Source organism: Erpetoichthys calabaricus, chromosome 2 (assembly GCF_900747795.2).
Source record: "Erpetoichthys calabaricus chromosome 2, fErpCal1.3, whole genome shotgun sequence".
Taxonomy (NCBI): Eukaryota; Metazoa; Chordata; class Cladistia; order Polypteriformes; family Polypteridae; genus Erpetoichthys; species Erpetoichthys calabaricus.
The window spans coordinates 325,314,866-325,339,762 of NC_041395.2; the positions used below are offsets into that span (position 1 = coordinate 325,314,866).

Here is a 24,897-nt window from a genome sequence, read left to right on the forward strand (position 1 = left end):
AGAAAACCGAAGCAGCAGCCTTATGCTTTACATTCAAGTTTCTTGTTTTTTGCTTTTTCTTGAAAGGCACTATATTAAACATTGAGAGTGGTACTGTAGTTACTGCCGAGTATCCTGTGCTGTCCATGTGTCTCTCTGAATTTCAGAGCACCAGACCTCAAAGCCGGCTCAACAGAGACTTTACGATGGCTCCATTGGAGCGGATGGGCACGCCATCTTGAATTGCTTCAGATGCTGCTGGCCGAGCTCTGGCCAGTCTCAACACTGAATCAGCGCATCACTCGGTGTTATGTTTTCTCATCACCTACCTTTTTTTTTTGCTGAAAGGCACTTCATACAAAATGGATTGACTAACCTAGCCCATCTTCTTCTATTGATCTTTTATTATTTTCCACATATTTCTAGTGATGCCACTTTGTACACTAGTCCATGTGTGGCACACCTGCCAATAGCGCCAAGCAGCCCGTGTGGCCAGCCTGATGGGTCAAAGACATCCAAGGCCAGAAGCTTCCGGCCCTCTTGCCATTGCACGACGGTCCAAGCCGCTCAGGCCATTTGGCTCCTGCCGCTTCAGAGCTGCGCCCTCATTGGCTCTGCCACTCAGATTAGTTTTTTTTTTCCACAGAAAGTCAACTTGAATATAAATTCCCATCGTCAGCATTATCATGGAAATGACATCTTTCTTTAATGCCCTATTTTCCAACATTGATTATAGGTTGGGGATTCAAATAAATGATTCCAAAACAATATGCTGCAATCACGCCATTATCAGCGCCTGAACCGCCCAAGACAGACACATGAATGCCGAATGCAAATGCGGCTATTCAGATGAGATACGTAAGTGACACATTAGACGGGATTTTGCTGATACGGACTACGCCTAAAAGGGAAATGAAAAGAAATAATTTCAACATGTAATTTCTGTTTTCAAACTGCAAAGCTCAGTCTTTCAACAGGACTGAAGATGCACCACCATGGGAAGTGAGGGCGGCAGCGCTAGCCGGGTTAATCATTAGAGCTGGGTGACCGGCCGCTGCTTTCTCACGGGTAAAAATGCCAAGGGCACAGGAGCTGTCAAGGACCAAAGGCCAGTTTGAGATAGTTGGGCCCACCTGATCAGATTTGAGATCCTCCAGTGAAAAGGACTGAGTAAGAATGACTGGAATTCAACCTGAAGAATGTGGTAGCTCACTGTTTGGCACTGCCAACCCACACGTCCAGCATTCTGGGTTTGAATCACACGCCCAGTCACTGCCTGTGTGGAGTTTACACATTTGTCACCGGGTACTTTGGGATTCCTCCTGCACCCCAGAAATGTGTTGCTATTGGTTCTGAATGAGTGAATCAATGTGAGAAGGGGGATTATAAGCTACAACATAAATAATAATCCAATAATGATAATCGTTAAACTGGCATGGCGTAGGAGACAGGCACATGGCAACCCTGCAACAGAACTGCAGCTCTAGAATTTGATGGCACTGCTAAAGGCCGATTTAATTCAAAGTATAAGGATCTCTTATACTTACAGTAAAACCTGCAGGGATTTGTGAACTTCTCCAGGCTGGTGGTATGTGAATTTCCCCCTGGGATTAATAAAGTATCTATCTATCTATGGCTGTCCTCCTGGCATTGCAAGCAATCTTTGCTTCCAATTGGGATACTGGCATCATCCCAACTGCCTGGACTTGTCGTCCCTATCCGGAAAGGGAAGGGTGATCACATGAATTGCGACAGCTACAGGGAGATAATACTGTTCTCCATGCCTTGCTAGGGTTGTTCTAAATAGGATCCGTGATCACTTGCTTATTTACCAGCGACCGGAGCAGTCTGGTTTTATTCCTAAGAGGTCTACCATCAACCTCATCCTGGTTTTTAGGGTTCTCATCGAGCGCAAATGCGAATATCTGAAGAGTTTCTTTGTAGCCTTTGTCGATTTTCATAAAGCATTCAGCACAGTTGATTGAGCTGCCCTGTGGGACATTTTGAGACTTCATAGAATCCCCTGGAGGTTGCTGGATATCATGGCCGGCCTGTACACTGGTACTGTGAGTGCTATGCAGAGTGGAGGCAGACCCTCTGTGTTTATCCCCACTTGATTCTGGGGTTCATCAGGGGTCTGTTTCTGCTCCTACTCTGTTCAATGCTTGCATGGATTGGGTGTTGGGCAAGGTCGTGGGGTCCAGCGGCTGTGGGGCATCTGTTGGTGAAGAGAGATCAACTGATCTTGGCATTGCTGACGATGCTGTGATCCTCACAGAGTCAATGGAGGCTCTGATCGGGGCGCTCGAGAGACTGAGCGAGGAGTCTGAGTGTCTGGGCTTGTGAGTGTCCTGATAAAAACCAACATCCAGGCCTTTAATGACCTCTTGGGCACGGCCATCAGCGGTGTGTCTGTCTAGGGAGAGAGTTTCGACCTTGTCGAGAGGTTTCCTTACCTCAGCAGTGACATTCATGTCTCTGGTGACTCTTCCAATGAAGTCAGTAGACGGATTGGGAGAGCATGGGGGGTCATGAGGTCACTGGAATGGAGTGTGTGGCGCTCCCGATATCTCTGCAAATGGATGAAGGTCCAAGTCTTTAGAGTCCTGCTGCTTCCTGTCTTGCTATATGGTTGTGAGACATGGACGCTATCCAGTGACCTGAGACAAAGACTGGACTCCTTCAGTTCTGTGTCTCTCCGGAGAGTCCTTGGGTACCGCTGGTTTGACTTTGTGTTGCTCATGGAGTCCCGAATGAGGCACATTACCTGCATTGTGAGGAGCATCAGATACGGCACTATGGCCGTGTGGTGTGATTGCCCGAGGGTGATCCAGCTCATTTGTGAGGACCCGAGTAGCTGGACCACGCCAAGAGGTCGCCCATGTAACACCTGGCTGCGGCAGACAGAGGGTCATTTCTGAACGGTGGGACTGGACTGCGTGTCTGCCTGGGGGTTGCCAATCAGGACCCCAAGCTGTTTCGTCGTGTGGTGGATGCAGCAACGCACTGGACTAGTGCATGCTCCCCAACCTGACCTAACATGCATTAAAACTCCACTGATATCATCCTCTGTTGTTATTATCATTACTCTTCACATTCGCTTTTGGCACACTATAGGTTTTTATAGTCAGTTTCCTGCTGTGATGCCAGGCACAGATTGGATGGTGAGATTGCCTTCTTTGCATAAGTAGACTAGGACTGCAGTTTTCAACCATTTTGATTTATGGACTGTCAGAAAACTGAGAAAAATCTTCTCAGTCCAGGTAGGCTGAAAATACTCGGATAATAAATATATTTACCTCATATCATAATTTTTCCAACCAGTGCCTGAAGTGGAATTACTGTGCTGGTATTCTCTTTTGAAGTTTGATTTCTCAATAGATTTTAATATCCAGGTTTACTAACATTGGATGAGAGACTGGGAGCTCCTTTGAGTTTTCTGTGTCCAAATTTACTACCAGATCTGAGGATGGGTGGCGATGGGGGATTGATTGGTTGAGATCCCCCTTGGAATTTTCAGCATGCAGATTTTGTAGGACTCAATTGGAGAACAGAGGGAGGGCGGGTGTATGGTGGGGGGGGGGTGTGTGTGTTTCCCCTTAGAGGTTTCCAGCATCCTGGTGCATTTTTGCTTTGCACCACCAACCCCTCTCACCAACCTTAACCCATTGTCTATGGCAGAGGAGTGAAAACTTTAGATTCATCAAAAATTTTGATCTCCAGGTTTCAATGGATTTCGATGTTTTAGGGTCCCCTGATACCAAAAACATCGAATTCACAATGATGGGATGTGTCTGTCTGTGTGTCACAGGTCTTTAAGGACAGTCTAGAGATAAAATGGCTGGACGGAAAAATACCAAACTCAAAACTTAGGCCTGTTATGAGATGACGATGTGCTGAGTTGTTTTTGAGCCAAATTGTGCAAGAGAAAGAGGCACTCTGGAGGAACCCTCAAAAACCGTAATTCTGCGATTAATTATGAATTCTTGTCATCAATTGCTATCATAAAGATCTATTTTATAATCAGAAAAATTTGCATCAGAGTGGTAAAATAATTGCTGAAATGTTATAGAATACAGTAATCCCTCACTTATCGTGGGAGATAGGTTCCAAGGCCGACCGCGATAACTGAATTTACGCGAAGTAGGGACACTATATTTATTTAATTATTTAATGTGTATTTGGACGTTTTTAAACCCTCCCTGTATTGTTTACAACCCACCCTTTACTCTATTAATAACAGGGACAACTGCTAAACAATATGAAATCGGTAGATAAGTTTACACTTACTGTATAGCGAAGTACACGTAGCAGCTTGTAGGCGGTCATGACGTCGTCGACCTTGTTGCAAAGATTCCTAAAGCAGATTCCATCCAGACTACTGCCTTATCACGTCCACTTGCAACTCGTTTTGCGCCCTGGTTAAAGGACACTGCGGCCGTAGACCTTATATGCTTTTCCTCCTTTTTAAATAAAAAGAATCGTGGACTCATTGATGCTGTAATGGTGTCTGCAGCGGTGTAGCTGTTCCCTTCCTTCAACATATCCAAAACTTTTACCTTTTCTGCAATCATTTGCATCTTCTGTTGGCGCTTGGACATGGCCCCTGAAGCAGTAGCACGTTAATGCTGAATGAGTGAGATGAGACTTCCTGGTTAATGCAACACTCCGTCGCTGAGCCAATCAGCAGCACGCAGGAACTTAACTGCGTGCTCTGATTGGGTAGCTTCTCAGCCATCCGCCAATAGCATCTCTTGTATGAAATCAACTGGGCAAACCAACTGAGGAAGCAAGTAAAAAGACCCATTGTCCGCAGAAACCCGCGAAGCAGCAAAAAATCCGCGTTATGAATTTAGATATGCTTACATATAAAATCCGCAAAGTCGTGAATCCGCGAAAAGTGAACCGCGAAGTAGCGAGGGATTACTGTAGTTCAGTGTTTCTCAACCTTTAAGTATTTGCGACTCGAGTTTTCATAACAGTTTTAATCGCGCCCCCCTAACGTTTTTTTGAAAGGAGCCCACTAATACCAATTTGTTCTTTTTTAATTAATGATATATCATAGATGCATATTTTATTATACCTGCTTAACTTTTATCAACATTTATCTAACTCTATATTTATTTTTCTACTATCAGAATGTAGTTTAAGTTAATTTGGTTTGGTTTCAATAGATGTATTTTTCATATTTTCGATTCTTGGTTTCTTTTTTTCACATCTTCGCGCCCCACTTTTTGTTACTTCGCGCCCCCCCAGGGAGAACCACTGGAATAGTTCAAGTAATTTGGTTCCTAGGATGCAAAGCCAACTGGCAGTCATGTTTGACTTTTTTGTTCAACAGGTTATATAAAAAGTGTTCACTGTAACGAATAGCCATGAAAGCGGCTGCTGAAACGGCCCCATCTACTCACCACCCAGTTCCTGCAGTCTATGTACTTTAAACATTTGCCATTGCAGTGTTCCACTTCTCATTGTGTACTAGACATACACATAAAATGACTATGGACAGGCAGGGAGGGAGAAAAGCAAACTGAGTGAGAGACTTGACCTTAACATTCAAAAAACTCGGGAGATGATCACAGATTTCAGGAAACAGTCACCCACTCACCTATCACTTGTATGAATGGCTCAGCCATTGGGATGACAGAATCATTTAAGTTTCTGGTCACTGTGCTGTCACAAAACCTTAAGTAGGACAAGAACATTACATACATTATTATGAAAACCCATCAGAATGTTCTTTTTGTGTCAGCTGAGGAACTTCAATCTCCCTCAAGCCATATTGGTCCAGGTCTACACGGCCATCATCGGGTCCATTCTCTTTCAGGTGAAGGCCGATCATCAAAGCCTGTGAAAACACCATAGGCTGTAACCTACCACACATTCAAGTCTTTGATGAGTCCAGGGTAAGAAGAGGGCCACAAAGCTGATCCGACTCACTCAGGACATCACCTGTTCGAAACACTTCCCTCCATCAGTGAAAGCTGAAACAACATGTCACCCGAATAATCAGGTCTGAGCTTCCACTCAGTGTCTCTGTATACCTGCACACCAGACTGCCTGGACATTTTAATCCTATTCTCTCTCTTTATTTTTTGTATGCTGCATCATATTTTATCATTTTATATTTAATCTCCTTATATTTATCTTTTTCGATTCTGTGTTGTCTTTGTATGTTGCACCAGTGCTATCAAGACCTTAGTGTATCTGCCCAATAAAGTCAATTCTAATTCTGAGTCTGATTGAAAGAAAATAGAAAGTTAAAATGGCTGTTGTCAATAGAGAGCTCAGTAACTGAAGATTACCATTTAATTGATTTATTTTCATGTCATTTTTAAGTATTGCATCACTACATGGTGTACCAGCAGCAAATAGTGTTTTGAGAAGCATAGTGGTCTGTATACATACTGTACAACGTGTTGAAACACTGTGGCCATATTCAGGTATGGCTTGTTTGGCATTTCTAATTAGACAGTAATACATTTTTTTATTTATATAGCGCCTTTCCCATGCTCAAGGCACGTACAGAATATAATAAAGAACGGCAGCGTATACAGTATATAGCATTGTACAAACCAGATAAATAAATAAAGAAGATTAAGACAGTGAGTTCTGAAAAAAAAACAGACCACATAATCGATGGTCTCACACACACACACAGGTTACATGAGCATCTTGACATAGAGGTAATCAGAGAGAAGGGTAATAAAGTCAAGTAGAGCTAAAAGCCTTCCTGGACAGATGAGTTTTGAGTTGTTTTGTAAAAGAATTCATGGAGTCAGCTGACCTGATTAATTTCGGTAGGTCATTCCAGAGTCTGGGCGCTATACAGCTGAAGGCCCTGCTGTCACACATGGAGTGTAGATTAGTGAGGGGCACAACAAGATTGTCAAAATCAGAGGACCTTAGTGGGTGGGCAGACACATAGTGATGGAGAAGGTCACTGATGTAGTTTGGTGCGAGGTTATTTAAGGCTTTGTAGGTTATTAGTAGGATTTTATATTAGATTCTGTAGAACACGGAGCCAATGAAGACGGAGCAGGATGGGTGTGATGTGCTTGCTGCTGTTGGTCCATGTAAGGATTCCTGCAGCTGAGTTTTGAATAAGCTGGAACTGTGATATAAGATTAGAAGGGGCACCTGCCAGTAGGGAATTACAATAATCGATGTGGGATTTGATAAAAGTATGAACAAGTTTCTCAGCATTAGAGAAGGAGAGGAAGGAGCGAACACGGGATATGTTACGGAGGTGAACGTAAGAAAGTCTCTTAATGTGATTTATGTGGGTGGAATAAGAGAGGGAGGAATCAAAAATGACACCAAGATTTTTTACAGTAGAGGCAGGTCTGATGAGATCATTGCCAAGACAGACTGAGAAGGAGCTCATTTTATTAAGTTGCATTTTAGTCCCAATTTGCAGGAGTTCAGTTTTATTGCAATTTAATTTTAAAGAGTTCTGCTCCATCCAGGTTTTAATTTCACTAAGGCAGGTTGTGAGCTGAGAAAGCTCTGATGAAGTTCCACTTTTAACATTGAAATAGAGTTGAGTATCATCTGCATAAAAATGATAACCCAGTCCATAGCTACGAATAATATGGCCGAGGGGAAACATATAAATACAGAAAAGCAGAGGACCGAGGACAGAGCCTTGAGGGACTCCTTGTGTGACTGGCGCTGAGCTGGATCTGCTGTTGCCAAGACTAACAAACTCTTGCCTATCAGTCAGATAGGACTTGAACCACTGGAGGGCAGTGCCAGAGATACCCAGCATGTTCTCCATTCTGGACAGTAGGATGTCATGTCTGACCTGAGTGTCAAATGCTGCACTGAGGTCTAAGAGAATTCATATGCTGGTTTGTCCAGAGTCTGCTGCCATAAGCAAATCATTGGTTAATTGTGGAACGAGCCCCGGACACAGACAGGCAGACATGTTTTTAAGCACCACCACACGTTTATTTACACAGTCCTATTTACAATTCTTGTGCCACAAACCCCAATCTCCCCCAAAGTCCAGGCCAACCACACTATGCCACTTCTTCAGACCACCTCCTTCTCTCTCTTCTCTGACCTCGTCCTTCTTCCACCCGACTCCAGCCTCGAATGAAGGGAGGCAGCCCCTTTTATCTCCACCCGGATGTGCTCCAGGTGTGCACCGACAGTCTCCCACGTACACGCCCCAGTGTGGCAGAAGTGCCGGCTGTCTCCCCAGAAGCACTCTGGGTGCCCCCTCTCTTCTTCCCCCCAGCACTTCCTGGTGTGGCGGAAGTGCTGGGGTCCAGGGTCCTCCAGGCATGGGGACACCCCCTGGTGGTGACCACTGGCCCCTTCAGAGTTGAGCTTCCAAGCCCTGTACCCATGGCCCTCAATACAACCAGGGTGGTTGCCCCCTCGTGGTCTGGAGGAGGCATGAGCCCTCCTCCTGTCTTCCTGGGCATCCCGGTCGGGTATTAACCCCAGCCGGGTGCCACAACAGTAATGTCCACCTACTTCACTTATTTGTTTCGATGGGCAGCCTCATCTGGGGGTCTTGCCAGCATTGTGAGGCTCATCTACTGTTTCTGGTGTACTGAGGACTAAAAATGGCATCTCCTGTGGCTCTTCTTTACCATCTCGCCTAACAGCCGAGTCAATCCATCTGTTATCCTAACCTATTTATCCAGTGCAGTGTCATGGCACAGCTGGTTGGAGCCCATCGCAGTAGTCACTGGGCACAAGGTGCAAACAACACCTGGAATGGGCTTCAGTCACGCCGTTTACATCAACCACATTTTTTACAGTTCATCTATTCATGGACGTGGCTGCCATTTTCTGTGAACAACAGGCAACGTGCAGTTGGCAGCAGTTTACTTTTACTATTTTACTAATGCCCTTATTATTTCATTAATGTGCCTTGCTTCACATCAGGTCCCAGTTATAAACTACTTCTCTCTTCAAGTGTTTAAGTGACCGTTGCCTTCTTTACCAGAAGGTGTTTGCATAGGCGTGGTGTTCTTTCACCCGTGAGAGATTCTCCCTTCTCATTGATCTTTTTAATTTGTAATTCAGACATTAAACTTCTTGCTGTCAGTATTTGTCCACGTTATTTTCCCAGGGAGGTAAAATCGATCCTCCTTCATGTTTATATGCCTCTCTCTCTGCGAATGGAGACTCAGCAACAGGAATGATTCACTCTGCTACCAACACTGTAATGATGAATCATTCTGACCCTGCAGTTATAATATGTGGTGACTTTAGCTATGGGACTTGGGAAAGAATGATGACATGATGGTGCAGTGGTAGCCGTGCTGCTTCGCAGTAAGGAGACCAGGGTTCATGTCCCAGGTCCTCCCTTTGTAGTGTTCTCCCCATGTTGAAACAGTCCAAAGACATGGAGGTTAAGTGAATTGCTGACACTAAATTGGCCCCAGTGTGCGCGCGTATCTGTGTGTGTGTCTGTGTTCACCCTGCAATGCACTGGCACCCTGTCTAGGGTTTGCTCCTGCCCTGTGCCCTACGCTACCTGGGATAGTGTAGCGAGTTCCTCTTAAAGTAGGATAAGGAGCCCGGCACACACGCAGATCTCCTACTCTTAGGAAAAACTAATTCTATCAGGAATGGAACCAGACAGAACCTCAGCTCCAATTTGATCCCCTCAGCTGGAGATGTCCTTTATGAATTTACAAAAGGAAATAACCACCCAAGCAATTAAGTTAATTATACAAACAAGACTATTTATTATATTCATCCATCCATTTTCCAACCCGCAGAATCCAAACACAGGGTCACGGGGGTCTGCCGGAGCCAATCCCAGCCAACACAGGGCACAAGGCAGGAACCAATCCTGGGCAGGGTGCCAACCCACCGCAGGACACACACAAACACACCCACACACCAAGCACACACTAGGGCCAATTTAGAATCGCCAATCCACCTAACCTGCATGTCTTTGGACTGTGGGAGGAAACCGGAGCGCCCGGAGGAAACCCACACAGACACGGGGAGAACATGCAAACTCCACGCAGGGAGGACCCGGGAATAGAACCCAGGTTCCCAGATCTCCCAACTGCGAGGCAGCAGCGCTACCCACTGCGCCACCGTGCCGCCCTATTTATTATATAATAATAATAATATATTATTGTATTGTATTGTATTGTATTGTATTGTATTGACCCCCTTCTTTTGACACCCACCGCACGCCCAAACCCACCTGGAAAGGGGTCGCTCTCTGAACTGCCTTTCCCGAGGTTTCTTCCATTTTTTCCCTACAAGGTATTTTTTTTTTGGGAGTTGTTCCTCGTCTTCTTAGAGAGTCGAGGCTGGGGGGCCGTCAAGAGGCAGGGCCTGTTAAAGCCCATTGCGGCACTTCTTGTGTGATTTTGGGCGATACAAAAATAAATTGTATTGTATAATTGTATTGCATTAAAACCAACCAAACAAAACTATAAACACCTTTTAAGCAATCCTACCCAAATCCAGAACAACTAAACAAATACTAAATAATATGACCACCCCCTTGAACCCTTCAATAATGCACTCCCGAGAAAACGGCAAAACAGAAAAGAAAGAAAGAAAAAACAAAAAGGAAATATGACCATTTACAGACAGCACAGATATATTCACAGCACATACATATCTTAATACATAATTCGCCTGCCTCCTCACTCACGTCCGTTCGAAGCCGAATGCGCAGTCGCCTTCTGCGCAGCTGCCCGAATAACCTTACGAGACCGACATCCAACCCCAACATCGTGGCAGGCGGCAGATTTACGGCCGCAAAAATTCAAAGAGAAAGGCGACTTTGATTAAAGCTCTAGAGGCCTGAAAGGCGATTTCGACTACAGCTCGGGGCCTAATTACGCATTCATTCAATACACTTATATCAGGTTTGTGGTGTTATACGTATTACTATTCCATATTGTACTGGAACATTCATCATTCATTATTATACTATACGCCTGGAAAATTCATCAACTAACAGTGCAAGCCTGTACAGTAATGAGTAAAGCGGACTACAATCATTACAAAACAACTTCTTCTACTTATCATCTGTTCTTCATACACTGCTGACACAAACTCGTGCCCGCTTCATCTTACGTTGTCGAAACGGGCTCTTTGTCTAATATATATACATATATATACAAATATAAATTAGACGTACACGCTCCCCACACATTCCCCAGTCCCTTTTATATCAACTTTGTCTTAGCTTTGTTCCAACTGGCCTGGGAAGTCCGCCGATAAATCCAGCATACTAGCCAAAGTATCCCACTGTCTTGTTATATATAAAAGAAGTGATCTCACCAGCTTGGAGACGACTCTTTTATTGAATGTTGAAGTCCACCTCACCCGGACGTTTTGGCATTAACATCCGTCCATGGCAGACGCCAGCATCAAAAATACAAGTTAAAGCCGTGCGCTCTGAAGACCATTCCTGGTTAGCCAGCACTCTCTTTTTTTCGTGCGCCCGAACCCTTCTAGTTAAGGAGCCTTATTTGCTTTACAGATACTGTAGCTTCCTTGCTACTCCACCTTCCCAGCTCCTTCTCAAACAATCTTTCTCCTTTTAAAATGCGCACCTCCTTCCCTTTTTATGTCGGTTCCCCTTCTTATGACATACAACAGCGTGTTTAGGCAAGGACCCACAGGCGTGGTTTGGCCCCCTGCTCCCCTTAAAGAGATATCCTCCAAGTCACTCATTTCCCTCGGACATCTATTCCAAAGGGAGCAAGCGACATTATCAGATAAAAGCGCATCAAATATGTAGCAACCGTTACAATAGGCTCCCCCATGACCCTGTCCAGGACCAAACAGGTTTGAAAATGAATGAATTGTCATACAAACAATGAAACTCAAAGTGCCTTTACAAAGATTTCAAAGAGAAAGTTTCAAGAAAAGAAAAACAAATAAGATTAGGCCATAATATTAAAGAATAGTTAACTAAGAAGAAACAAATAAATCTATGTGATCTCAGACAGACAGATAAATATCAAGTAGAAGAGTAGTGTCTTGATGATGTCGAGTCTCTAAGGATGAGTCCGGTGATAAAGTCAGATGGCTGGGAGGACAGAAAGAAAAGTTAGGCTGGAGAAAAAAATACAATCTGCAGGGATTAATAATAATAATAATAATAATAATAATACATTTTATTTATAGAGTGCCTTTCCCATGCTCAAGGCATTATTATTAGGTTGGGTGGTATTATTAATGGCCAATACTACCTAACATAAATATTCTTAATTCATTCCTCTTTGTTTCCAGGTTTCATATGAGAAGGTTTGAAGAAGGGGGTCTCATGGACACCTGAGGCACCCACCTTCAGTCCAGCATCACAGGTGGCTTCATGATGCCTTGATCAGGTGGTGGTGGCACTCAAAACAGCTGGATCCGATCTATCCAAATGTTAAAGGTGCCTTTAAGTGTACACCTGTGGCACCTCCGGACAGAGCTGACCACAATAGTATCCATTTTACTCCCACCTGCAACCCTGTTACCAGATGGATGCTGATGAGGTGGACCCAGGGGGCTGAAATTGCTCAAATGATGGCTTCTAAAAGACAGAGTGATAAATGATGTGCAAGTCACATCAGGACGATATTGAGGGGCTGCATCACAGACTACATTAACTTTTGTGTCGACACTACTGGACTCATAAAAACAGTGGACGGCTTTCCAAACTGGGCGGCACGGTGGCGCAGTGAGTAGCGCTGCTGCCTTGCAGTTGGGAGACGTGGGGACCTGGGTTCGCTTCCCAGGTCCTCCCTGCGTGGAGTTTGCATGTTCTCCCCGTGTCTGCGTGGGTTTCCTCCGGGCACTCCGGTTTCCTCCCACAATCCAAAGACATGCAGGTTAGGTGGATTGGCGATTCTAAATTGGCCCTAGTGTGTGCTTGGTGTGTTTGTGTGTGTCCTGCATTGGGTTGGCACCCTGCCCGGGATTGGTTCCCTGCCTTGTGCCCTGTGTTGGCTGGGATTGGCTTCAGCAGACCCCTGTGACCCTGTGTTCGGATTCAGCGGGTTGTAAAATGGATGGATGGATGGATGGCTTTCCAAACTACAAGCCCTGAATCACTAAGGGGCTAAAAAGTCTCCTGAATGGCGACAAAGAAGCTCTAAAGAGTATATGACAGTGCCGAAGAAAAGGCTGAGTGGAGAGAAGGACGCCTACAGAGCTAAAACAGAAAACAAACACACCGTGTGGTGACATCAATATGTTAAGTTTCCTGGTTTGCGTCTTTAAAAAGTGCAAGTCAAAAATACAAAAAGAAGTCCTTTTGTTTGTTTTTAGAAAACCATTCTCATTCGTTGAAGAAACAAGCCCAGGGATGAGTGGGCTACACTGGATGTGGGCTGGAGGTGTGCCGATGTCCTAATCCTTGCCTCATCGATGCCATCATTTACTCGGCTGCTTCTTTTTATGTATCCCTTGTCTCTGCTGAGTGTGTCGTGAGCTCAAGGTACAGGAATGAGCTAAACGGAGATATGAACAGAACTCAACTCTTGTAACTCTGGTCTTCTGAGTTTGGGTCCTCACAATACAATACAATACAATTTATTTTAGTATCGCCCAAAATCACACAAGAAGTGCCGCAATGGGCTTTAACAAGCCCGGCCTCTTGTCAGCCCCCCAGCCTTGACTCTACAAGAAGACAAGGGAAAAACTCCCAAAACAAACCTTTGTAGGGAAAAAATGGAAGAAACCTCAGGAAAGGCCGTTCAGAGAGGTGGGTGGGCGTGCAGTGGGTGTCAAAAAAAAAAAAAGGGGGGGTAAATACAACTCAATATACAGAGCAGAACAGAAGTGATACTCAAAACAATATACAGTCACATGATAAAGTTTGGGAACCCCTCTCAGCCTGCATAATAATTGACTCTCCTTTCAACAAAAAAGATAACAGTGGTATGTCTTTCATTTCCATCTGAGTACTGCGGTGTTTTCCGAACAAAGAGTTTTAGTGACGCAGTATTTAGTTGTATGAAATGAAATCAAATGTGAAAAACTGGCTGTGCACAAATGTGAGCCTCCTTGTAATTTTGCTGCTTTGAATGCCTGTCACTGCTCAGTGCTGATTACTTACAACACCAAACTGGTTGGATGAGCTCATTAAGCCTTGAGCTTCATAGACAAGTGTGTTCAATCATGAGATATAAAGGGATTTAAGGTGATCAATTACAAGTTGTGCTTCCTTCCCTTTGACAGCATGGGATCCTCAAAGCAACTCTCCAAAGATCTGAAAACAAAGATTGTTGAGTCTCCTGGTTTAGGGGAAGGCTACAAAAAGCCATCTCAGAGGTTTAAACTGTCAGTTTCTGTAACTGTAAGGAATGGAATCAGGAAATGGAAGGCCACAGGCACAGTTGCTGTTAAACTCAGCAGGTGTGGCAGGCCAAGAAAAATACAAGAGCGGCACATGCGCAGGATTGTGAGAATGGTTGCAGACAACCCACAGATCACCTCCAAAGACCTGCAAGAACATCTTGCTGCAGATGGTGTATCTGTACATCGTTCTACAATTCTGCTCAATTTGCACAAAGAACATCTATATGGCAGGGTGATGAGAAAGAAGCCCTTTCTGCACTCACGCCACAAACAGAATCGCTTGTTGTATGCAAATGCTCATTTAGACAAGCCAGATTCATTTTGGAAGAAAGTGCTTTGGACTGATGAGACAAAAATTGAGTTATTTGGTCAGAACAAAAAGCGCTTTGCATGGCGGAAGAAGAACACCACATTCCATGAAAAACACCTGCTCCACCTGCTTGGTGGAGGTTCCATCATGCTGTGGGGCTGTGTGGCTAGTTCAGGGACTGGGGCCCTTGTTAAAGTCGAGGGTTGGATGAATTCAACTCAAAATTAACCAATTCTTCAGGATAATGTTCAAGCATCAGTCACAAAGTTGAAGTTACGCAGGGGTTGGATATTCCAACAAGACAATGACCCAAAACACAGTTCGAAATCTACAAAGGCATTCATGCAGAGGGAGAAGTACAATGTTCTGGAATGGACGTCACAGTCCCCTGACTTGAATATCATCAAAAATCTATGGGATGATTTGAAGCAGGCTGTCCATCAAATTGAACAGAACTGGAGAGATTTTGTATGAAGAATGGTCAGAAATACCTCCATCCAGAATCCAGACACTCATCAAAGACTATAGGAGGACAGCGTCTAGAGGCTGTTATATTAACAAAAGGAGGCTCAACTAAGTATTGATGTCATATCTCTGTTGGGGTGCCCACATTTATGCACCTGTCTAATTTTGTTATGATGCATATTGCATATTTTCTGTTAATCCAATAAACTTAATGTCACTGCTGAAATCCTACTGTTTCCATAAGTCATGTCAGATATTAAAAGGAAGTTGCTACTTTGAAAGCTCAGCCAATGATAAACAAAAATCCAAAGAATTAAGAGGGGTTCCCAAACTTTTTCATATGACTGTATAAAAATATAATATCACAGTGCCTGCAGGAGCAAAGTCCTGAACAAATTTGTCATCAGAGACCCCTGGCATTGTAACTTTGAATTTTCTAGGAGAAGTGCATCGCTTGTGAGCCATTAGAGCTGAATCCTTGTTTGGAACTGACAAAAATCAGCCAGGGGGCCACAGGTAAGACAAAGAAACACGCTGACGGGCAGACATTACTTCTTCAGGCTCATACTACTGAGCTTGTCAGTAAAATTGGAAATCAATTGAGATCCAAGCTTAGAAATCTCAGGAGAGATGGTCTCATGCATTAGAGCATGAGGAAAAGACCACTTAGCCTAACGTCAGTCATCGATCCTAATGTGTTCAAATTGTGCCAACCTTAAAGTCCTCAAGGTGCTGTTTTGATGGTAGCTTGTTCTGTGTATTTGTTTTACACACTAACCCAAAGGTCCATTTTTGAAATTCTTTGCAGGCCCCCCAGGACATTTGGAGCCTACCCCAGCAAGCACAGGACGCAAGGCTTGAGTAATCCCTGCACAGAGTGCCAGTCTATGGCAGGGTGTTTTGTCTTGGTACAGTTCTCTGTTTCTCTACTTTCCCCTTTTGTATTATTAATATGTAGCCTTTGTCAGAATGCCTCTAATCTCACAGACTTACCACTCTTTATAAGGTATTGTACTTTATAACTTCTCCCAACCTTCCCTTCTACATTTATAACCTCAGCTATTTAGGTGTAGTAAAACACAAGCAGAAGTTAAGTTACGCTTTAAATAAAATATTATTGATAATATTCATAAATAATAACAATAAGCAAAGTACAAGTGAATATTGGCAACCACACAACCTGATAAATGCTGATGTGTAGTTTCAGGCAGCACACAGACTTGTCAGTAACTTAAAATGTCTCTAGTTAAGGTCGGCTTTCTTCAGAACAGGCCGCATGTCTGTCTCAATATGGCTGGCAAGCTGCGCTCTTCATTGTGTTGTCCTTTTCAGTCCATGGTGTGTGAGATGCTCCTTCATGATGATGGTGTAAGAGAGAGAGAGGGAGGAGTAAAGCAAGCAGATTTATAGACTCTCTCTGTCCAACCCCTAGAGCCAATAGGGCGTTGAGGTACTTAAAGGCTTCTGATACAAGCCAATTCCAAACAGCCATACGTGAGACCAATGGGGCAGAGAACACCTTCACTCCTGCCCCTAAAACCATTTGTTAAGTTGGAGGTTGCCAGCTAGGCAGTCTGGCTTTCCTGTGGGGGTTGACTGAGAAAGTCCTGCAGAGAGTCATTTGCCAAATTTGTTAGAGGCACGTCCCCCATCCCTGTCGTAAAATTACTAAGAGACTCGGTCCTTAAAGGGGGGGGGGGGGGGGGGGGGGTCCTTAACCATCAAACCATTGCTGTTCTTGTCAATGAAAGCCATTAGTGTTATAAGTTACAAATAAATACATACAAAATATTTATCAACTTATATGTATAATTTCACACCACAACACAGGGTGAACACACACACACCACTGCTACACTGGGGCCTATTTAGCATCGCCAATCCAATGAAACTCCGTGTGTTTAGAAGGAAACCCAAGTAGACACTGGGAGAACAGGCAGACTCCACACAGGGACCACCTGGTGTGCTAAGCCTTCTTGTTGCGAGGCAGTAGTGCCACCACTGCGCCAATCGTGCTGCCCAGACCAGGACATTTGAAAACCAAACTGGCAAAGTGAGAATGTTGATTTGACAAAGTTACAGCAGCTGGTTTTTCCTGAGGTTTCTCCTATTGGTGTTTTTTAGTCTTTAGAGCTGTGTGTTCTCATATATAGAATGCATAAGGTATATTCTTTATCTTTACCATGGACACTACCTCTGTGTACACAGTCATTCCTCATGACGAAACTCTCATCGCCCCCTTCAACAGGGGTGCGGTATCATGATCTTCCCATCAACACTCTAATTAGATTCGCAAAACTGGTTCTTACCCACAATGCTTTGTTGCAGTGGGTACTTCAATGGGATCTTGCTACAGTATGCCAACACCTTAGTTGGCTTGGCTTTTTCTTTCTACCTACAGTAGGCCAGGGGTCCCCAACTCCGGTCCTGGAGGGCCACAGTGGCTGCTGGTTTTCATTCTAACCCTTTTCTTAATTAGTGACCTGTTTTTGCTGCTAATTAACTTCTTTTGAATTAATTTTAATTGACTTGTTCTTGAAGACTCAGACCCCATCGTTTTTTCTTTTTCCTTAATTAGCAGCCAGACAATAATAAGATACAAAATGAGCCAAAACAACTGGTGTCCATCATACAATATCTGAAAATAAAGAAAGATGAAGGTCTCAGGAATGTTGATCTGCTCAGGTCTCCAAAATATTTGACCAGCGCTCTTAAAAAAGAGAAAATCAAGTTCTTCTTCTTCTTTCGGCTGCTCCCGTTAGGGGTTGCCACAGCGGATCATCTTCTTCCATATCTTTCTGTCTTCTACATCTTGTTCTGTCACACCCATCACCTGCATATCCTCTCTCATCACATCCATAAACCTTCTCTTAGGCCTTCCTCTTCTCCTCTTCCCTGGCAGCTCTATCCTTAGCATCCTTCTCCCAATATACTCATATCTCTCCTCTGCACATGTCCAAACCAACAAAATCTCACCTCTCTGACTTTGTCTCCCAACCGTCCAACTTGAGCTGACCCTCTAATGTCCTCATTTCTAATCCTATCCATCCTCGTCACACCCAATGCAAATCTTAGCATCTTTAACTCTGCTACCTCCAGCTCTGTCACCTGCTTTCTGGTCAGTGCCACTGTCTCCAATCCATATAACATAGCTGGTCTCACTACCATCCTGTAGACCTTCCCTTTCACTCTTGCTGATACCCGTCTGTCACAAATTACTCCTGACATTCTTCTCCACCCATTCCACCCTGCCTGCACTCTCTTCTTAACTTCTCTTCCACAATCCCCATTACTGTGTACTGTTGATCCCAAGTATTTAAACTCATCCACCTTCGCCAACTCTACTCCCTGCATCCTCACCATTCCACTGACCTCCCTCTCATTTACACTCAAAAAATGAGAAAATCAACAATTTTGAAAATGTCTGCCATTGCACAATGAGAGCAGGAACAAGTCATGGAATTAAAGAGCGGGTTAAATTAACAACAAGACTTGGCACCTAATTAAACAACTGGTTGGAGTTTGAGGCCCTGACTTAGTTGGTCTTCTGTCTGCTCAGTCACTTCACTTTAAGGAAAGAAAATAAGAAAGGAATGATGAAGAAATTCTGGGGAACAAATCAAAAACAAGTCAATTAAAATTAATTCAAAAGAAGTTAATTAGCAGCAAAAACAGGCCACTAATTAAGAAAAGGGTTAGAATGAAAACAGGCAGCCACTGCGGCCCTCCAGGACCGGAGTTGGGGACCCCTGCAGTAGGCGTTCTAATGGACTTGTACAAAAGACGATTGTGTCAGAGCTGCCACTTGGTCCAGAAGCCAGCTCCAGGAATTCATTAATGGTTACACTAACCTCCATCCGTCTCTCAGGTTTACAGTCGATGTTTCCAACACTCACACACTTACCTTCTCTACAGCGCCTTCCATCTCTGGCATACTAAAAACTCTCAGCTTCGTTCACAGTTCCTTAAACTCTGCCACCTGTGTAGCGATGAGGGTGACATCTGTAATGAAGCACTCAGAATAAGGAGTTTCTTCATTGAAAGGGGATACCCTTCAGTCTTTCAGCAGGACCCTCAATCAAGCCAGGAGTAGACCTTGCAGCATCCACTCTAAGAGGAGCTCCAATAATGAAACTCAAATCCCGCTGGTCCTCCCGTTCCACAGCAACACTCCACAGATCATTAAACAACATCTCCCCATTTGATAGACTGTTCTTTTATCCTAACTCTTGATCTCCTTCTATCGACCACCTAATGTACACAAACCTCTTGTCGACCGCTCAGTTCACCACATTCCCTGTCAAGCCGCTTTGTCACTTGTCGGTATGTCACCAGTGAGACTCTTGTATCTGCTCCCTCTGGTAAATTCAATATTGATAAACAGGCCTCTTGCCAGTCTAACTGTCTTATTTACTACATATTCTCGTAGTAAGCGTCCAGCCGTCTACATGTGTAGCTGAAACAGAAAGACGGCTATGAGACCATCTCAGAGAGCACATCAGAGACCTGACGAGGCCTGTTGTACAACACTTCACATGCCTCGACCACAGCCACTCTGCTCTGTCTGTTTGTGTTCTTTCACAGGCCTTCAAAGAGAAATTTCAAAGAAAAACAGAAGAAGCCGAGCTCCTTCTCAGCCTGACCTCACATACTGCATCTCTCCAGGTCTGAACCGACTAACTTTTTAATCTCCCCTCGTTTTCTGTAACGGCAGCGTTTCCTCAGCTACACTCACCGATTCTCCTTTCATCTGCCCAGGATTCGTCTCCCTCCTTCCCCTCCCATATGTCACCTGCTTTGTCCTTTTCAGGTGCACACCTGATGAAGGTTATGCAGCTGAAATGTTGTGTCTTTAACTTTCTTTACTTTCAGCATTGAAATATGATAACCTTTGAGTTTTTGTCCTTTGCAAGAAGCTTGCTGACTCTGCCTGACACTCGATAGACTACACTCATGAGTGTGCACGAGGAGTGTGTGTGTGAGTCTAGTGCAGTTAATGTGAGGTGTGTGTGTGTGTGTATGAAGGGCCACTGAGCAGGGTGTTTGTGGATATTCAGTTGTCTAATGTCAGCAAATGTGGAGAAAAGACAGTTGTAGAAAAGACGCCTCTCAGCAACAACTGGATTTGCTGTTATTTTCTGTTGAGAAGTCAAGCAAAGTGACCCCTTTAATTGGCTAACAAAAAAAGATACAATATGCAAGCTTTTGAGGCAACTCAGGCCCCTTCTTCAGGCAAGATGTAATCAAGGCAAGATGCATATTGTCTTCTTTTTAGTTAGCCAATAAAAGGTGTCACTTTGCTTGACTTCTCACTACATTCATAATGGCTAACATGGCACAACAACCTAATACTGGTGTTATTTGGTGTTGTGAATTTCCCCTTGGGATTAATAAAGTATCTATCTATCTATCTATCTATCTATCTATCTATCTATCTATCTATCTATCTATCTATCTATCTATCTATCTATCTATCTATCTATCTATAAACACAACATATAGAGAGAGGCCAGTGAAAAATGATGTGCTTGTCAGGATGATTTTATTATGGACACTTGGACAACAGTAACCTAACTTTGTCATTTAGCAGGGGGTCAGGGTCTGCAGGACGTCCTCCCGTACTGCTCCACTTCCACAGAAGGTAAATCTGGAAGGAAAAAAAAAAAAAAGAAACAAGGCTTGATATGCTGTGGAAACTCTTGATGTGTGTGCCAACAGTGCCCTCTGGTGGGCATATCTGCAAATCTTAATACAGTACTGAACAAATTTAGAAATGACATAAATTAAACATGGGCCTGTGGTAAGAGGTGAGGGGCAGGGACTCTGGGGCCTCATGACACCCAATTATGTGATTTTTAAGTGTTGGCTCAAGTTATGGTGGGTACTAAATTGGCAGAATATTATGTTCTCTGAAGTTTCATTATAGAGCTAATTTTTGTTTTATATATATATATATACTAGCAAAATGCCCGCGCTTCGCAGCAGTGAAGTACTTCCTTAAAATTGTTATGAAGAAGAAAAGTAAACATTTTTAAATTGAGGGAAAATATTCCAATAATTATTTGTTAAGGATCACTTTGTATACCACGTTGTCAGTTCAGCCCTCCGGTTGTAATATGACCAAGCTGTGCACTGAGCTTACTCTTGAGCATGCAACTTATAGTTGGCCATGTGAAAAGCAATCTTGCCTCAAATCAATGCCAACGTTTTGTAGGGTCTGTCCCTGAGACTTATTAATTGTCATTGCGAAGCAGAGCCTTACTGGAAATTGGAGGCATTTGAATTGAAATGGGTTTCATCGATAACTTCGCATCCAGCTTTTGAGAGTTTAAACATTCATAAACATCAAAAGTGTCCACTACTCAAATCGTCACCTGTGAAGCTAAGATGTTTAAGAGGCATTGGCGGTTGTCCAAAGGTGTAAAATATTTGGCCATTTCGGTACACTTGAAAGCGACAACCAAACAATTCAGCGACAGTCATCAACTCACATGCAGAACCATAGGTGAAGGGCTTAAGCATTTCACTCTTCTAGTGCTCCTGTGTAGTATAATTATCTCCTGTACTGTCATCAGTCCACATCTTGAACCTGTCCCAGTCATTCAATACATAAGACACAATGTTCTTCTGGATATCAAGAGTGAGCCTGATATGGTCGTGCAATATGTAACACAGAGAATGGAAAAGGCAGTCGCCATCTCCGGGCATGGAAACCACTCGGTAAGTGACAGTTCTTTGATTGATGGTGATCACTGTGATAGACATGTTAATGGGGGTACGGTTGGAACGATAAAGGAAATGGGTACCTGAACAATGTAAACTAAGTCTAAAGTACCTACACAATAACTATAGTCGTAATAAACGAACAATAAAACAGAGGAGAAGCTGTGGATTAAATTAAAAGGCTGCAGTTATCAGCAGGGAGACGTGAATACCATGGCGAAGCAAGGAAGGGAATGAAGAGACCGAAGCAACGGACGGCCTTATATAGGCAGACAGCCAACTACGTGGGAGGCGTGGGGATGGGGGACCCAACGTCGCCTCACACGGTGATCGAGCTGCAGGCTATGGACGTATATATGTACGTAAGTAGGATTCAATTAGCGTTGGGAACCCGCGTACCAAATTTCTTGAAGATGGGCCCATAAGTAACAAAGACCATTGGAAAGTTCAATATGGCGGCCAACAGTGTTGTCATACCACCGAAATAAGTACAGTGCATCCGGAAAGTATTCACAGCGCATCACTTTTTCCACATTTTCTTATGTTACAGCCTTATTCCAAAATGGATTAAATTCATTTTTTTCCTCAGAATTCTACACACAACATCCCATAATGACAACGTGAAGAAAGTTTACTTGAGGTTTTTGCAAATTTATTAAAAATAAAAAAACTGAGAAAGCACATGTACATAAGTATTCACAGCCTTTGCCATGAAGCTCAAAATTGAGCTCAGGTGCATCCTGTTTCCCCTGATCATCCTTGAGATGTTTCTGCAGCTTCATTGCAGTCCACCTTGTGGTAAATTCAGTTGACTGGACATGATTTGGAAAGGCACACACCTGTCTATATAAGGTCCCACAGTTGACAGTTCATCTCAGAGCACAAACCAAGCATGAAGTCAAAGGAATTGTCTGTAGACCTCCGAGACAGGATTGTCTCGAGGCACAAATCTGGGGAAGGTTACAGAAAGGTTTCTGTTGCTTTGAAGGTCCCAATGAGCACAGTGGCCTCCATCATCTGTAAGTGGAAGAAGTTCGAAACCACCAGGACTCTTCCTAGAGCTGGCCGGCCATCTAAACTGAGCGATCGGGGGAGAAGGGCCTTAGTCAGGGAGGTGACCAAGAACCCGATGGTCACTCTGTCAGAGCTCCAGAGGTCCTCTGTGGAGAGAGGAGAACCTTCCAGAAGGACAACTATCTCTGCAGCAATCCACCAATCAGGCCTGTATGGTAGAGTGGCCAGACGGAAGCTACTCCTTAGTAAAAGGCACATGGCAGCCCGCCTGGAATTTGCCAAAAGGCACCTGAAGGACTCTCAGACCATGAGAAAGAAACTTCTCTGGTCTGATGAGACAAAGATTGAACTCTTTGGTGTGAATGCCAGGCATAACATTTGGAGGAAACCAGGCACCGCTCATCACCAGGACAATACCATCCCTACAGTGAAGCATTGTGGTGGCAGCATCATGCTGTGGGGATGTTTTTCAGCGGCAGGAACTGGGAGACTAGTCAGGATAAAGGGAAAGATGACTGCAGCAATGTACAGAGATATCCTGGATGAAAACCTGCTCCAGAGCGCTCTTGACCTCAGACTGGGGTGACAGTTTATCTTTCAGCAGGACAACGACCCTAAGCACACAGCCAAGATATCAAAGGAGTGGCTTCAGGACAACTCTGTGAATGTCCTTGAGTGGCCCAGTCAGAGCCCAGACTTGAATCCAATTGAACATCTCTGGAGAAATCCTAAAATGGCTGTGCACCGACGCTTCCCATCCAACCTGATGGAGCTTGAGAGGTGCTGCAGAGAGGAATGGGCCAAACTGGCCAAGGATAGGTGTGCCAAGCTTGTGGCATCATATTCAACAAGACTTGAGGCTGTAATTGCTGCCAAAGGTGCATCAACAAAGTATTGAGCAAAGGCTGTGAATACTTATGTACATGGGATTTCTCAGATTTTTTTATTTTTAATAAATTTGCAAAAACCTCAAGTAAACTTTTTTCACGTTGTCATTATGGGGTGTTGTGTGTAGAATTCTGAGGAAAAAAATGAATTTAATCCATTTTGGAATAAGGCTGTAACATAACAAAATGTGGAAAAGGTGATGCGCTGGGAATACTTTCCGGATGCACTGTACGTACATTGGTTTCGGTTAGCGCAGGGAAGCCGCCTACCAAATTTCATGAAGATGGGGCCATAAATAAGAAAGTTTAAGATGGCGGACATTGTCGACCGTTATGACCGTTACATGTAAAATTTCTAAATGAAACCTGCTTAACTTTGTAAGTAAGCTGTAAGGAATGAGAATGCCAAATTTCAGCCTTCTACCTACACGGGAAGTTGGAGAGTTAGTGATGAGTGAGTCAGTGAGTTAGGGCGTTGCCTTTTATTAGTATAGATATATATACTGTATATACAGTATAGTAGCAAAAATGACCATCAGACATTGCGAAGGTTTGGGGCAGCCACCCGTATAATTTTTCCCGGCTGCAAAACTGATTCAAAATCATAGACATGTTCACACAACTGAGTCCAAAACAGAACTGTCTTAGTATCAACAAGATGGCGGCTTTAAAGGCCATTTGGGGAAGTGATGTCATTGGGAACGGAACCGGAAGAGATGTCGTTGGCTGCCCCAGAGCCGGGCGGGATTTCCCTAGAATGGTCTGCAAGAGATCGAGAGAGAGAATTAGTGCACTTCGCCACCCCCTGGTCCCGCATGGAATTGCATGTACTCAAGCCCTTTAGTTGCCTCCTAAACATGTGTGTATGACTATATATATATATATATATATATATATATATATATATATATATATATATATATATATATGTTGCCACACACGTGCACATGGGATTCAGCTAAAGGGCTTGAGTAAGGGCAATTCCAAATCATACCGGGATGTCACAGTGCACTGACTCTTTTTCTCCCTTTCCTGGAGACCATCCACCAAAGGCCGTGTGCCCCGTTACTCTCTCAGGTGGGTGTTAGCATATCATAATCTCTTGGACCAATAGCGTTAGTTTTCCACATTCGACTTATACGTACGACAGACATTATAAATTACCAGAATTTATACGGTAAAATCAAGTCCTGCCTTATCTATAAGTATATGCTGTAACTGAAA

The 24,897-nt window shown here is 43.8% G+C and overlaps 1 protein-coding gene across 2 annotated transcripts in view; it reads right to left on the reverse strand.

The window, feature by feature from the left end:
• Window positions 1-20,574: 20,574 nt before the first annotated feature.
• The window catches only part of LOC114647322 (pancreatic lipase-related protein 2-like), a 66,281-nt gene continuing 61,958 nt past the window's right edge, over window positions 20,575-24,897 (reverse strand). For both annotated transcript variants that reach the window (XM_051923489.1, XM_028796010.2), the window contains exon 12: window positions 20,575-20,696. In XM_051923489.1, coding sequence (XP_051779449.1) covers window positions 20,633-20,696 — 64 coding nt within the window. In that variant the 3' untranslated portion in view covers window positions 20,575-20,632. The remainder of the gene's footprint in view (window positions 20,697-24,897) is intronic.